The sequence below is a fragment of the Typopeltis vanoorti genome, chromosome 14 (assembly GCF_054136105.1).
Source record: "Typopeltis vanoorti isolate ZY-2024b chromosome 14, IOZ_Tvanoo_1.0, whole genome shotgun sequence".
NCBI lineage: Eukaryota > Metazoa > Arthropoda > Arachnida > Uropygi > Thelyphonidae > Typopeltis > Typopeltis vanoorti.
In genome coordinates, this window is record NC_143562.1 from 100083928 (window position 1) to 100096285 (window position 12358).

At 36.3% G+C, this 12358-nt stretch overlaps 1 protein-coding gene across 1 annotated transcript in view; it reads left to right on the forward strand.

Moving 5' to 3' along the window:
• Window positions 1–12358, forward strand: part of LOC150099804 (sodium channel protein para-like) — a 1646355-nt gene that overhangs the window by 50049 nt on the left and 1583948 nt on the right. The window contains exon 3 of the mRNA XM_090403494.1: window positions 1544–1938. Within this exon, the coding sequence (XP_090259620.1) occupies window positions 1621–1938 (318 nt within the window). The 5' untranslated portion in view covers window positions 1544–1620. The remainder of the gene's footprint in view (window positions 1–1543; window positions 1939–12358) is intronic.

Genomic DNA, 12358 nt, shown 5'->3' on the forward strand with positions numbered 1-12358 from the left:
TCAAAAACAACAATATCGAAGTAAACCCGAGAACGAAATAGACAAACCATCTGGAGGGGGGGGGGGCGAGTTTGGAAACCATCACAGTCCCTCGCTACTTTCCTCTTATACAGGCGTTGCTTTTTTCTGAGGGATCTCAAATGTATTTGAATGTCACGACAGACAGGCAAATAATCTACATTTGCGATGCAATGGTACCTAAGTATGAATTATTGGCATTACGATCGAATTGTTATGAAGTAAAGCGAGACTGAATAGTGAAGCAAGCAAGGACAAAAAGCTAGTAAATGTCTGTATTATATACAAAATATAACATAGTATTTTATAATTTGTTATTAAATAGAATATACACAGAAAGATAGTCAAAATGTTATGACCATCGCCCTATTAGTTGGTAAGTTACTCTGTCTTCCAAATTTAAACGTCGTATCTCTCGATGCATGTAATCTCAGATTTCATCTCGGCGAATTCGGCGATCCACTTTCGAACGATACCAGCAGCATGGCACAGTGTATTATCCTACTGGAACACACACCTGCACTGTTTGGGAAGATATTCACTATGAAGGGACGTACATGATCAGCCTCGATGAATATGTACTTAATGGAATTCATAGTACGGCCTACCGGTATCCGAGTACCAAACAATTCCCAGGAAATCATCACCATATCATAATACTCTTTCCTCCTAGTGGTCTCACACCGAGAGATGAAATTCATCACCTAAGGATGGTCGCAACATCCAGTGCAATGGCGACTTTCGAATCCTTAGCCGGTTGGTTGGAGAGCGGATATTCTGACGACTCGGCCACCCAGACTGGCATTGATATTCATGTCTTTAAACTTTTGCACTGATAGAATTAAAACTATATTGTATAGTTTTATACGGATTAGTTTAATATCTTTAAGTGTTCTTCTACTAATAGGAATGAAAAGCTCATTAATACCGAAAGTTGGTCAAGGATTAGATATGCTAGCCACCCTACTACTTCATGCTCCATTAAGCAAGGTAATATCCTCACGAAGGACCGATGCAAATCATTTGTTCTTGCCAGCTATGGGATTCAACCTGATATCCTATTTGTGGAACTGAGGAGTCATCCGTTTGAACAACATGGCTGTTCTCTTTGTTTTTAAATTTCCATTGATTATCACAGCGTAATAATCAAATGTAATAGAAATACATTTTGTTCGAACCCTGCCCAGTCCTAGGGAAAAATTAGGTCCTTTAAAATGTTAAATTTATAGAAATTTATTGTCAAATTTATTGCTCCTCTCATTTTCATTCGCCCCTATACTGTCCCCGATATGTATATATATTATATAAATCTTAAGCTAATTTTTCTATGTTAATTTTTGAAGAATTCATATCTTTAATTAGCTAAGTCACATTAGCATAAATATATTTATTGTCTCATTTCAGAACTAAATACGTTTTTTAAAAAGCCAAACAGCTATTTTTTCTGGCGAAGTTAATTAAATTATTTTAATTTAATTTAATTAATTTAATTTAATTTAAATACGTTTTTTGTTTTTCTTTGCAGTAAGCTTGCTTGATCGTGGAAAGACCGAGTTGTGACTGCCTGGTTTATTCCAGCGGCTTCACCTCACTATAATCAGAATGTCATCCGATGAACAGTCCGAGGAGGAAGAGACGACTCCTTTGTTCCGTCCCTTTACCAGGGAGTCCTTAGCCAATATCGAAGCCCGAATCGCAGCAGCAGAAGCCCGTAAAAATGCTCAGACCCAAAGGATAGATGGTGAAGGTACCGATCGAGATGCTGATCAGTACAGTTCACATCACCATGAAGAAATTTTGGAGCCCGATCCAGCTCTGGAAGTAGGAATGCCGCTGCCAAGAGCAGTAATTAACGAGTTTCCCCCCGAACTGATAGCCACTCCAATCGAAGATATTGATAAATATTATGAAAATAAGAGGGTAAGTTTTTCTATGTTTTTAATATCTTAATAATAATATATATTTTGTAATAATTTCGTTTGTAAACTAAATCCAAAATCGTAATTCCAGATATGCTTACATACATGATAAGTAGGCAATGATTGATATCCCTGATAACGATTACAGTGTTTAATTTCGAATCATTTTACCAATAAAAATGATCATCGAAACAGGATTGATTTCATTTGACAGATATGATTAAGTGACACATTTTAGTTATGATTCCAAATACTAGCAGAATAAATTTTAATAAGTATAGTTCATCCAGAAGGGAAGTGGCATATACATATAGACCGACGGACCAAACCAATCTAATAGGTACTTGCGCAGTTTGAGAACTAAAAAAAAAAAATAATTTCATTCTTTCTTAATATCTCCTTCTTTTACCTTTATGGTGTCGAGGATTTCTATTCCTTATAACCGCAACCGTTATACAAGGAAAGGGTGGTTGGCCTAATGCCTACCAGTGTATCCTATGTCTGTAGAAGCTTTATATACTCAAGGCCGGTTTGCTTACTTGGGAGGGGAGGAAAAACCCCAGATAAACTGGGGAGAAAAGCCCTGCAGTCCACGCCCAAGACGAGCTAACTTGGCTGAGTCTGAGAAAGATCCTAAGATCCTCACGTCATCGACGGGAATCGAACCCAGTATACTCCTTTTCCAGGTATATGGTTGCGAAGCACATAGCCACTCGACTAAATAAATAAATATTAATAATAATTTTAAAAGTTTTATTATTTCTCGGATAAATTACATACATGCATTAATAATTGTTTTCATTAAAATTGTAATTACACATTGTGATTACATATTTAAATTACATTTGATTACATATAAGTTCATTGATTACATTTTTTTAAATTCAATCAATAATATTTACAACAAGTTTAGGTCTGTTTTTTTTTTTTTTTACAACGAAATTCGTACAGATTTTTTTTCTGTATAATGTATTAATAACAGTTACTGTGGTTGTTAATTTATTGTTTCTGCAGTTGAATAATATTGCTTTTTTACAGCATTTATACATTTAACAATGAATTATATATATTTACATTTTTCATTTAATGTACTGCACTTAAATGTAATATACGGATATATTTTTTTCTTTCTTTTTTTTCTGTTGATCTTGGTTGAGATGTAATTTATCATCTGTCATCCTCGAAACTTATTTATTAAGCTTATCCAGGAAGACACCAGTTAGTTATTATTTATTGGTTTGTTTGCTGTGTTGGGAAGTAGGCTGTTGTTTGATAGGTCTGATCTCCACTACAGCTGTAGGTTGAGAAATACACACACGCACGCGCTTCTTTTCAGGCTATTGTAGTTTGTAAAGTTCCTGTCAAAAAGTAATTTACTTAGCATGTCTGGAATGTAGAAGCTTCATGTGGTCTTTCCTTAGTGATTATTGTATTTATATGTGATTTAATTAGTTGTCTGGGGTCTTCTTATATGGTATGTATTTCTGACTCTCCTGTAGTTGGCATCGAAGTAATGTTTTAGCAAAGCTGCCTAGTGACATGAGTGTTTTGCTGTCAGTATTTTGTTTTCTGACATTGCAGTGTATATAAAGTTGATATTGTCTCTTTGTTCCCAAAAGATAAGTTTTATTATTTTGTACTGTAGCGACATTAATCTATTTAGTTTGTAGGGTGCACAGAAAGCATATGTTGTTATAGTATATCTTAGTATATTTTGGCATAGTGCTTTGTATATTAGTATTTTTAGGCATATGGGAACTATGTCTTTTAACTTGTAGAGCAGGAGTCTTCAACGCATGGCACGCGGAGCTCTTTTCCGTGGCCCACTGACTATTTTGAAAAAATAACTACTTAACATTAAAACGCGATTAAATAAAAAATAATTTCAATGAAGCCCACGGCCTCTAAGCAATACTGCGGTATTTAGAATTGTAAGATGCTTTCCAGATTCACAAGGAACGCTGTGCATTTGATACGTTACATAAAATCCTACAAAAATAAATATTAAATAGACATGCTTCTTCAGCCATCTACCAGCTCCAAGCGGTACTTAAGTACTAATTCTAACGTCGCAGGTAGATGGCTGAAGCAGTAGTTCGTTCGAGTGCGCTGTCTAGTGCCTTCCAGATACTTCGTTATTTTCATATAAATACAAGAGGATCTCATCCAGAGTCAGTCGTGAACAGTGAACAGTCTGATATTCGTGTATAAGCGCACGCAGATTCGTCGTGCCAGCCATAGCCTATTGTGGTTTTATATTGCCAGACTTTTTTCATTGGTGTGAAACATATTCAGTGGATAATAACCGTTATACGGTCATTTTGGATCAGTTTTGGGATTCACCTTCCATCAGTATGGCGTCCACGAGTAAAAAGCGTAAATCAAGTGATTCTTATCGGGTTTTTAATGAAAAGTGGACCAATTTGTACTTTTTTGTGCCGATCGACAATAAGCCATTGTTGTGTAATTTGTCGTGAGTCAGTATCAAAAGAACACAATATAAAGCGTCACAGTGAGACAAAGCATGCATCCAGTTTCGATTACCTTCAATGGTGGCTTCGTTCGGACAGAGTGAACCGTCTCCAAATTGATTTAAAATGCCAGCAGGGTACGTTTAAAAAGCAGAAGGAAGAGAGCGAAGCGTGCGTCAAAGTAAGTTATGTAATAGCGAAAAAATTGCTAAAAAATCCAAAGCCTTCTTGGATGGCGAGTTTGTGAAAGAGTGTCTCATCGCTGCTGTGGATATTCTGTGCCCAAATAATAAGGAAGTGTTTAGAAAACCGAGTTTGTCTGGGGTAACTGCAGCAAGACGTGTCGAAGAACTTGCCAATGACATTGAAGGAACTTTAAAAAAAACGGTCGTCCGAATTTACGTCATATTTACTCTTGCTTTAGATGAGAGCACAGATGTGAAGGATACAACTGGCTCTCTTTGTACGTGGTATTGATCAACAATTCAGTGTGACAGAAGAACTGCTAGCGTTCGTACCTATGCAGGGAACGAACGAAAGGCACTGATATTCTTGAAGCCGCCAAGAAAACGCTCCGGAGTTTCTACCTCAACTTAACAAACCTCGAGGGTGTGGTAACTGATGGTGCCCCTGCTATGGTGGGAAAGAACGAAGGATTTGTTGCGCTGCTACCGAAAGAACCGTAACTAGAAGGAAAAGATTTCGTCCATTACCACTGTTTAATCCACCAAGAGAATTTGTGCGCGAAAACTATTGGATTTGAGAATGCCATGAAAGTTATTGTGACTGTCATCAACATTATTAGGGCAAGAGGATTGAATCATCGTCAATTCCAAGAGTTTTTGTCCCAAGAGTGTGAAGCTGATCAATGCGATGTGGTTTATTATAGTGATGTGCGTTAGTTGAGCAGATGGAAGGTTTTTAAAAGAGTCTTTGACTTAAGGAGCGAAATACAGCAGTTCATGCAAACCAAGGGGAATCCGATTGCAGAATTTAATGATCCGAAGTGGATGACAGACTTTGCCTTTGTGACCGACATCTCGTTGCATACGAATGGCCTAAATACGCGGCTACAATCCAAAGATCAACTGGTGCACACTCTATGTTTATTCACATGAACGCTTTTGTGGCCAAGTTCAAACTTTGGGGGGCACAACTCGCAAAAAAAAGACTTAATTCATTTTCAGCTTCTCGCTGATTCTAACTGTTCGTCTCTTGATGAATTTGCTACAAAATTAGCCGTGTCATGAAGTGAGTTCGAAGAGAGATTTAGTGAGTTTCATAACCAACAGCCTTCTTTAGATTTATTTTCAATGCCATTCAGTGTCATTACATTTTACAAAGACTACATTTCTGAGGACGCATTCTCTAATCTTCGCCGTTGAAGATATGCGCTTTGTTAGGAAGCACATACTTATGTGAGCAGTTCTTCTCCAGAATGAAGTATGTGAAGTCCAAGACAAGAACTCAGATTACGGACCAACATCTCGAGAATACTCTGCGCATAGCGACTTCCAACATTGATGCCAACATCGACAAGCTGGTCAAGGAAACACATTGCCAAGTTGCCAATTGACATTGTAAAAATAATGAATGTTTTCTTCATTAAATTATCTTTTTTCAAGTATTGATTGTATTTACTTATCATGAACCCGACTCCTACCTACGCTCTTAAAGCTGAGTATGTTTATTTATTTTTATAGGATTTTATGTAAGGTATCAAATGCACAGCGTTCCTTGTGAATCTGGAAAGCATGTTCCAATTCTAAATACTGCAGTGTAGCTTAGTGGCCCGCGGGCTTCATTAAAATTTTTAATGCGACCCGCACTGTCTGAAAGGTTGAAGATCCTTGCTGTAGAGTTTGTTTTGTAAATGGTTGTAACTATTCCAGTTCATATCTGTATCGAAGTAAATTCCAAGGTGTCGTATTGTGTCAACCTGAGTGATTATAGTGGTTTTACTGTTCTGTGTGTAGAAAAGAACTTCTAAGCATAATAATTAGCGATTTTCCTACAGAAAGTACTACCATAAAGTATGCATCTTTCTACACTCGAGACCTTTCCGGAGGGCAGTAACCTTGTTAATACATGTGAAACCTTAGTGAAACAAAAATCACATAAAACAAACTAAAATGATTCTTATTAATTTGTTAAAGTTAAAAGATAAAGATAAGAGGCAATATGGCTGAAGTTGAAAAAAATTCTGAAATCTGGATGGAATATTTTAAACCAATTTTTGCAAAAGTCAACACTGAAATTGCGAAAAAAAATTTGGTAAAAGTGAGAAAACCCCGAAAACATTTAAGATGGAAAAAGATGCTGCATCAGACAGAAAAAAAAAATCTCCAGGTAGAGATGAAATTCTGATCGAGTTTTGGAAGTATGGAGGAAAATGACCAAAAGCATTATTTAGCGCAGTTATTCTACCGTCTTAAATTGAGGAAACATTTCTGACTGGAAATTGGGAATAATAATTCCCATGCATAAAAAAAGGCTGCATACAGGAATATGCAAATTATTGACCAATAATCGTATTAATCACACATGTTATTTTTCAGAATTATACAAAAAAAAAAAAAAAAAACAGAATTAAAGCAACTTATGGACAACATTTAGAAGAGCAAATGAGGTTTGGGAGCCGGAGATCTACAATTGATGCAATCTATACTTTTTATAGTTAGCTAAATTGATATAGGGGAAAAAAGAACAGGAATCTTTTACTGCTGTTTTATAGAGTTTAAGCTAGCATTTGACTCAATAAGCAGTAATAAACCGTGTGAAATTTTAGCACGAAACATAAAAAGAGAGGGGAAAATGCTCAGTATTCTCCAGTAGAGATTGAAATACCGGTAAACAGACAACAGGTTTATCGATGAATGGCGCAAAAATCCTTTAACATGTTATCGATAAAAGCAGTGTATTCTAGCGGTATTTCGGTAAATTAAATCTTTTTAATGCATTCTGTAATGTTTTTGTTGTTTATTGATATTGTAAAATATGGTTATTTTTTGAATAAACCGAGACTGGACCTTAATAAATTTCTTTCCTCTGTAGCTACATGGAGGTTGTGTTAGCAGTCGACTGTTGGCACTATTACTTAAAATTTTTCCTGATTAATTTAACTTCTTAGTACTAGTAACTTATAAAGTTAACATTCCTACGCCAGGCTGTCTCCCGCGAGTTGTAAATCAGGAGTAACGGGGGGGGGGGATGGAACTCTCGACAATACAACATGTTCTTTCAGCATCTGGCGGACACATTTTTATAAATTGTTAAATATACAGGGTGTTCGGGATAAATTTGACATATTTATAATTAATTATATTTTTCCGTAAGTTACATGTATTAACACACACTTCTCTTCATTTAAAAGTTTGGACCCTTCTTCATTCATATACAAGATGTCAGAAAGGATGGATAGCTGGAACCCACCTGAATCATGGAAGAGAATAACTTGTATCATGATGATTCGTGCCCGCCATCAAAATAAGGATATTACGACTGCTGCCCAATGCTCCCTGAATACAGTAAAAACAATCAGGCATGAACTAGAGACTTGCAATGGTGACTACGAGGATGTAGCAAGAAGAAAGATCCCTAGCAGACGATCTGATTGCGTTCGTACAGCAGAATTCCTCGCAAATCTGCAGGAACAGGTGTTGAAGAACCCTGGCATTGGAATTCGGGCTTTGTTCGTGGAGTTGCTAACTGTAGTCAAGCCCTGGATAACAAGGGTAGCCAATGGTAGGCCGTATGTATGGCAGCAGGATTCGGCCCCTTGCCACACCTCTGGGAAAAGTCAAAAATGGTTGTCTGAAAATTTCTACGACTTCACCAGTCCAAATGTTTGGCCTCCAAACTCCCCAGACCTTAACCCCATGGATTATTTTGTATGGGGCGTAGTTGAAAAAGACACCAATCGCACTTCCAGTAATACAAAAGCCCAGTTAATGGATAAAATTAAAACAGTTTTTGCGGCCCTTCCCAGGGAGACTGTAGCATTAGCTTGTTCGAGGTTCCGAAGCAGAATTGAAGCTGTGATCGATGCTAATGGTGGTTATTTTGAGTAAATCTTGTTGATAGTATTGTAATTAACTCTGCCTGTAATGTTTTTTTGTCAATTCATTAAATTTAATAGATACAAAGAAGATTTTCTTTTTCCTTACGAAACTGTCAAATTTATCCCGAACACCCTGTATATGACATGCTAGTTTCGATTCGGTACACTTCTAAAAATAGTATTTGTGAATGATCTCAGTGGTATAGAAAAATCTCAAATTTAACGTCATCTTGTTTCAAGTCATAAAAAAGAAGAAAAAGAAACTTACCTTTGAAAATATGCATTATATAAATCCATTTGTTTCTGCACTTCGAGGAAATGTATTCATTCCCATATACTTAATTATTAGTTACTCTGGAGTAGATTGCTAGGATATTTTACCTAATTTAATGCTACAATTAAACTTCGGTTTTGTTTTGTATCTTGGACCCGTGCGGAATGGCAAGTGGGGAAGATATTTTCACTATACAAGGTGTCATAAATTCTAGTTTATTGTAATTACTCTAAATACTGTAATTATTCTAATTATTGTCAATTGGAATTACTCCAAATACTGTCTTCTTCAGCTTATCTCACTTAAGTAGGATCGCTGTTTTTAATGAGTCTTCTCCACATCCTCCTGTCTTGGGCTGTAACCACATAAGTTCATCCTCAGGTCCCCCTCCACTGGCCGCCCGCGTTTCTTCCCCCCCTCCCCATCTATCTGCATGACCTTTCTTCCCACATACTCGGCCTACCTCCTCGTCACATGACCAAGCCGTCTCAACCTGGTCTCCTGTATCTTCGCTCCTAAGTTCGTAACTTTCACCGTTCCCCTTACATAGTAATTTCTCAGACGATCATTTCTGGTTACGCCACACATCCACCTAAACAGTCTCATCTCTGCTACCTCCATCCTGTTGATGTTATTTTTCCTCTGGTCTCACCATTGTCCTGTAGATTTTTCCGTTTAGACTGACCGGCGCTCTCTTATCATATAGCAGTCCAGCCATCTCTCTCTCTCTCTCTAGTTCCTACATCCTACTTCCTTCTTAGCCTCTCTATCCTCTTTGATTATTGAATCTAGGTATCTAAAGTCACTAACCGTCCTGACAACATGTTAAAGTATCCAAGTATTTTGACAAAAGTATATCTACAATGTTGTATTTGGGGGATTCTGATTGATTGCTTGAGAGAGAGAGAGAGAGAGAGAGAGAGAGAGAGAGGAGCAGTATGTTTACATATCTCAAATAATGAAAAGTCCAAGGTAAGAATTGGAACTCTCCATTTTTTTCGTAGCTCCGATGCACGAAAGGTTACATGCAAATCTATAGTACATTGGTATCGTGGATGTGCAAAGGATTTTTTCCCTTTATCAGTTTTCTTTATTCTATTATTGTATTTTTAAGTCACTTCAGGCCTCTGTTAAGCGGGGTGGTGGTCACACCGGGCGATGAAATTCATTTCCCACCTAAACACATACATTTCTAGGGTGGATTCGAACCCACAGCTTGTCGGTTGGAGAGCTAATTCGCTAAGAAACACTTGTCTAACCAGGTCGGTGTGACTTCATATTTAATAAAAGAAAGTACTGAAGTGTGATTTTTTTTTTTTTTTTTTTGTACCCATGGATAATAAAAGTTCGCCGTGGTATTATATATACGTATTGAAACGGCGGTACAGGTGTAAACAGTACTCAAAAAAAAAAAAAAAAAAGTTTGTGGAAGTACCAGCGGCATACATAATTTTGCGCTTGCTTAAGATAATTAACTCATTAAATGGGGTGGGGGGACTGTGAATGCAGCACTTATAATTGATATCAATGTTACGACAGTAAATTAAAAAAAAAAGTTTATCTTGCGTTATATATTGTTTTTCTTATCTCTAAGGTTGCTATTTATGTTTTGAAATAAAAATTTTGTTTATAATTTACATTAATATATTTTTCTTTAAAATATTTTTTTTTTGTTTTTATGTCAAGTCTTATGTTTTAATAAAGTTTTTGTTATTATTATTATTAAACCTTCATGGAGTCAAAAGACTCATCGCATGGCGTTCACTACACTTTCGGGAAATGCATTCGAATCACTATTCGTGCAAAAAAAAACTTTTCCCCTTCACTCCCTTGATCACACTCTCCTTATACAACTTCCAGGGATGACCTTGTTCTCTCCGTATCTTCACCCATTCTATGCAAAACCTCCCCGGCATTAATCTAGTAATAACCTCTGAATAGTTTGTGTCTCGATTATATCCCCTCACCTCCTCCTATTCATCAATTGCTATAAATTGCATTTTTTCAATCTGTCTTCATACTCAACATTCCAGAGACCAGAAACCACCTTAGTCAAAAGTATCTGGACTTTCTAGTACATCTTCATCTTTTTGAAAACCGGTGACCAAATCTGTCCACATGTGATTAATATTTATTGATTGTAACTTTTTTGAAAATCTAAGAAATTACTGGTAAACAGTATTTGGGAAAATTTTTACCGAATTACGAGTAATTGAAAAAGGCGATAAATTTGTAGTTCCTATCCTCTGGTACTATAAAAATGCTTGTGGTAATAAAAAAATTTGGAGCAGTTGAAGCTTCTGAAATACCAGTTGAGAGAGGTGTCATCCAGGGATGTCCGCTTTTCCCATATTTGTTTAACCCGGGGCTGGAAAAACTAGTAATAGCCTATTCCAGAAAACACGAGGATAACCGCGAATAAACAACATTTACATCATATAAAATATGCAGATGATATATAATTTACAGATAATAAGGGAAACTTAAAGTATATGATTGAAAATCTATATTAAACATTGGTATAAGTATAGTATAAGTGGGCTTAACGCCTACAGAAATGTAAATAACTTGACCGTTCATAGATTGGACAGGAAATCTATTGTTCATGGTAGTCAAACTGCCTTAGGGAGATGGGTAAGAAGATGATGATAGAGATAAAACTTAACCAATTCCTTCCCTTTAAACTCTGGTCCTTTGTGGAAGAATAATCATTTTTTATAATTACTATGGACAGACTACACTTTAAATTATTTGCTTGTCCCTTCAATAATATTTTGATAATACCAAGACTAATCAGAAATATACGGTACAGAAAATCGGTAAGGAAATTAAATAGCATGTAAGTTATTTCGAGGTATCCTCATCCAAGTAGGATTCTCCTTCTAATAGTAGTATGCTGCTAACCTTCGATTTCTTAGAGCATCTCTGGTTGTGTTGTTTGTCAATGGCACTGTCCATTATATTTATTTATACGCTGTTGAAATCAGTATTGGAACAACATTAGATTTTAGAGAAATCTAAATTGTGCAAAGTTCAATAGTGTGTGAGCTCTCCCACATTTGATCATGCTTTTAACACTTCTCGTATCTTCACCATGAGTCAGTTCATTTGAATTCTTCATTTTGTATAACTTCTAGTTCTTGTACCATGTCGAATGCACCAACAGTCCGGCCCATCCTCGACGATTAATTTCAAAAGGTGTTCTGTTGTCTTACTCCATTTGTAAAATTAAAAGGAATTATGAAATATATTTTATTTAAAATTTTCAAGTTTTAGTATTGGATCTCTAATAATTAGAGATAACTTGAGTATATTTGCTTAATATCAGGTTTCTTTCTTAGAACCAGCATTTTGAAAATTACAAAAATTAATAATTTTTCCATGAATCACGTAAGAGAATAATAACCAGTAGCCTGTGATTATCGTTTGCCGGTCTGATAGCTGAGTGGATAGCATATCCACCGATCAATAGGGAGTGGATTCGAATCCTATCACACACAATGATGTTGGTAATGGTCTAAGTGGTAGATGAATTGCATCCTGGAGCGAGACTATCAGCCTGCTGATTGGAGGTCCGAAGTGACTAGCAGACTTTCATACTACTCTTGAGCATATT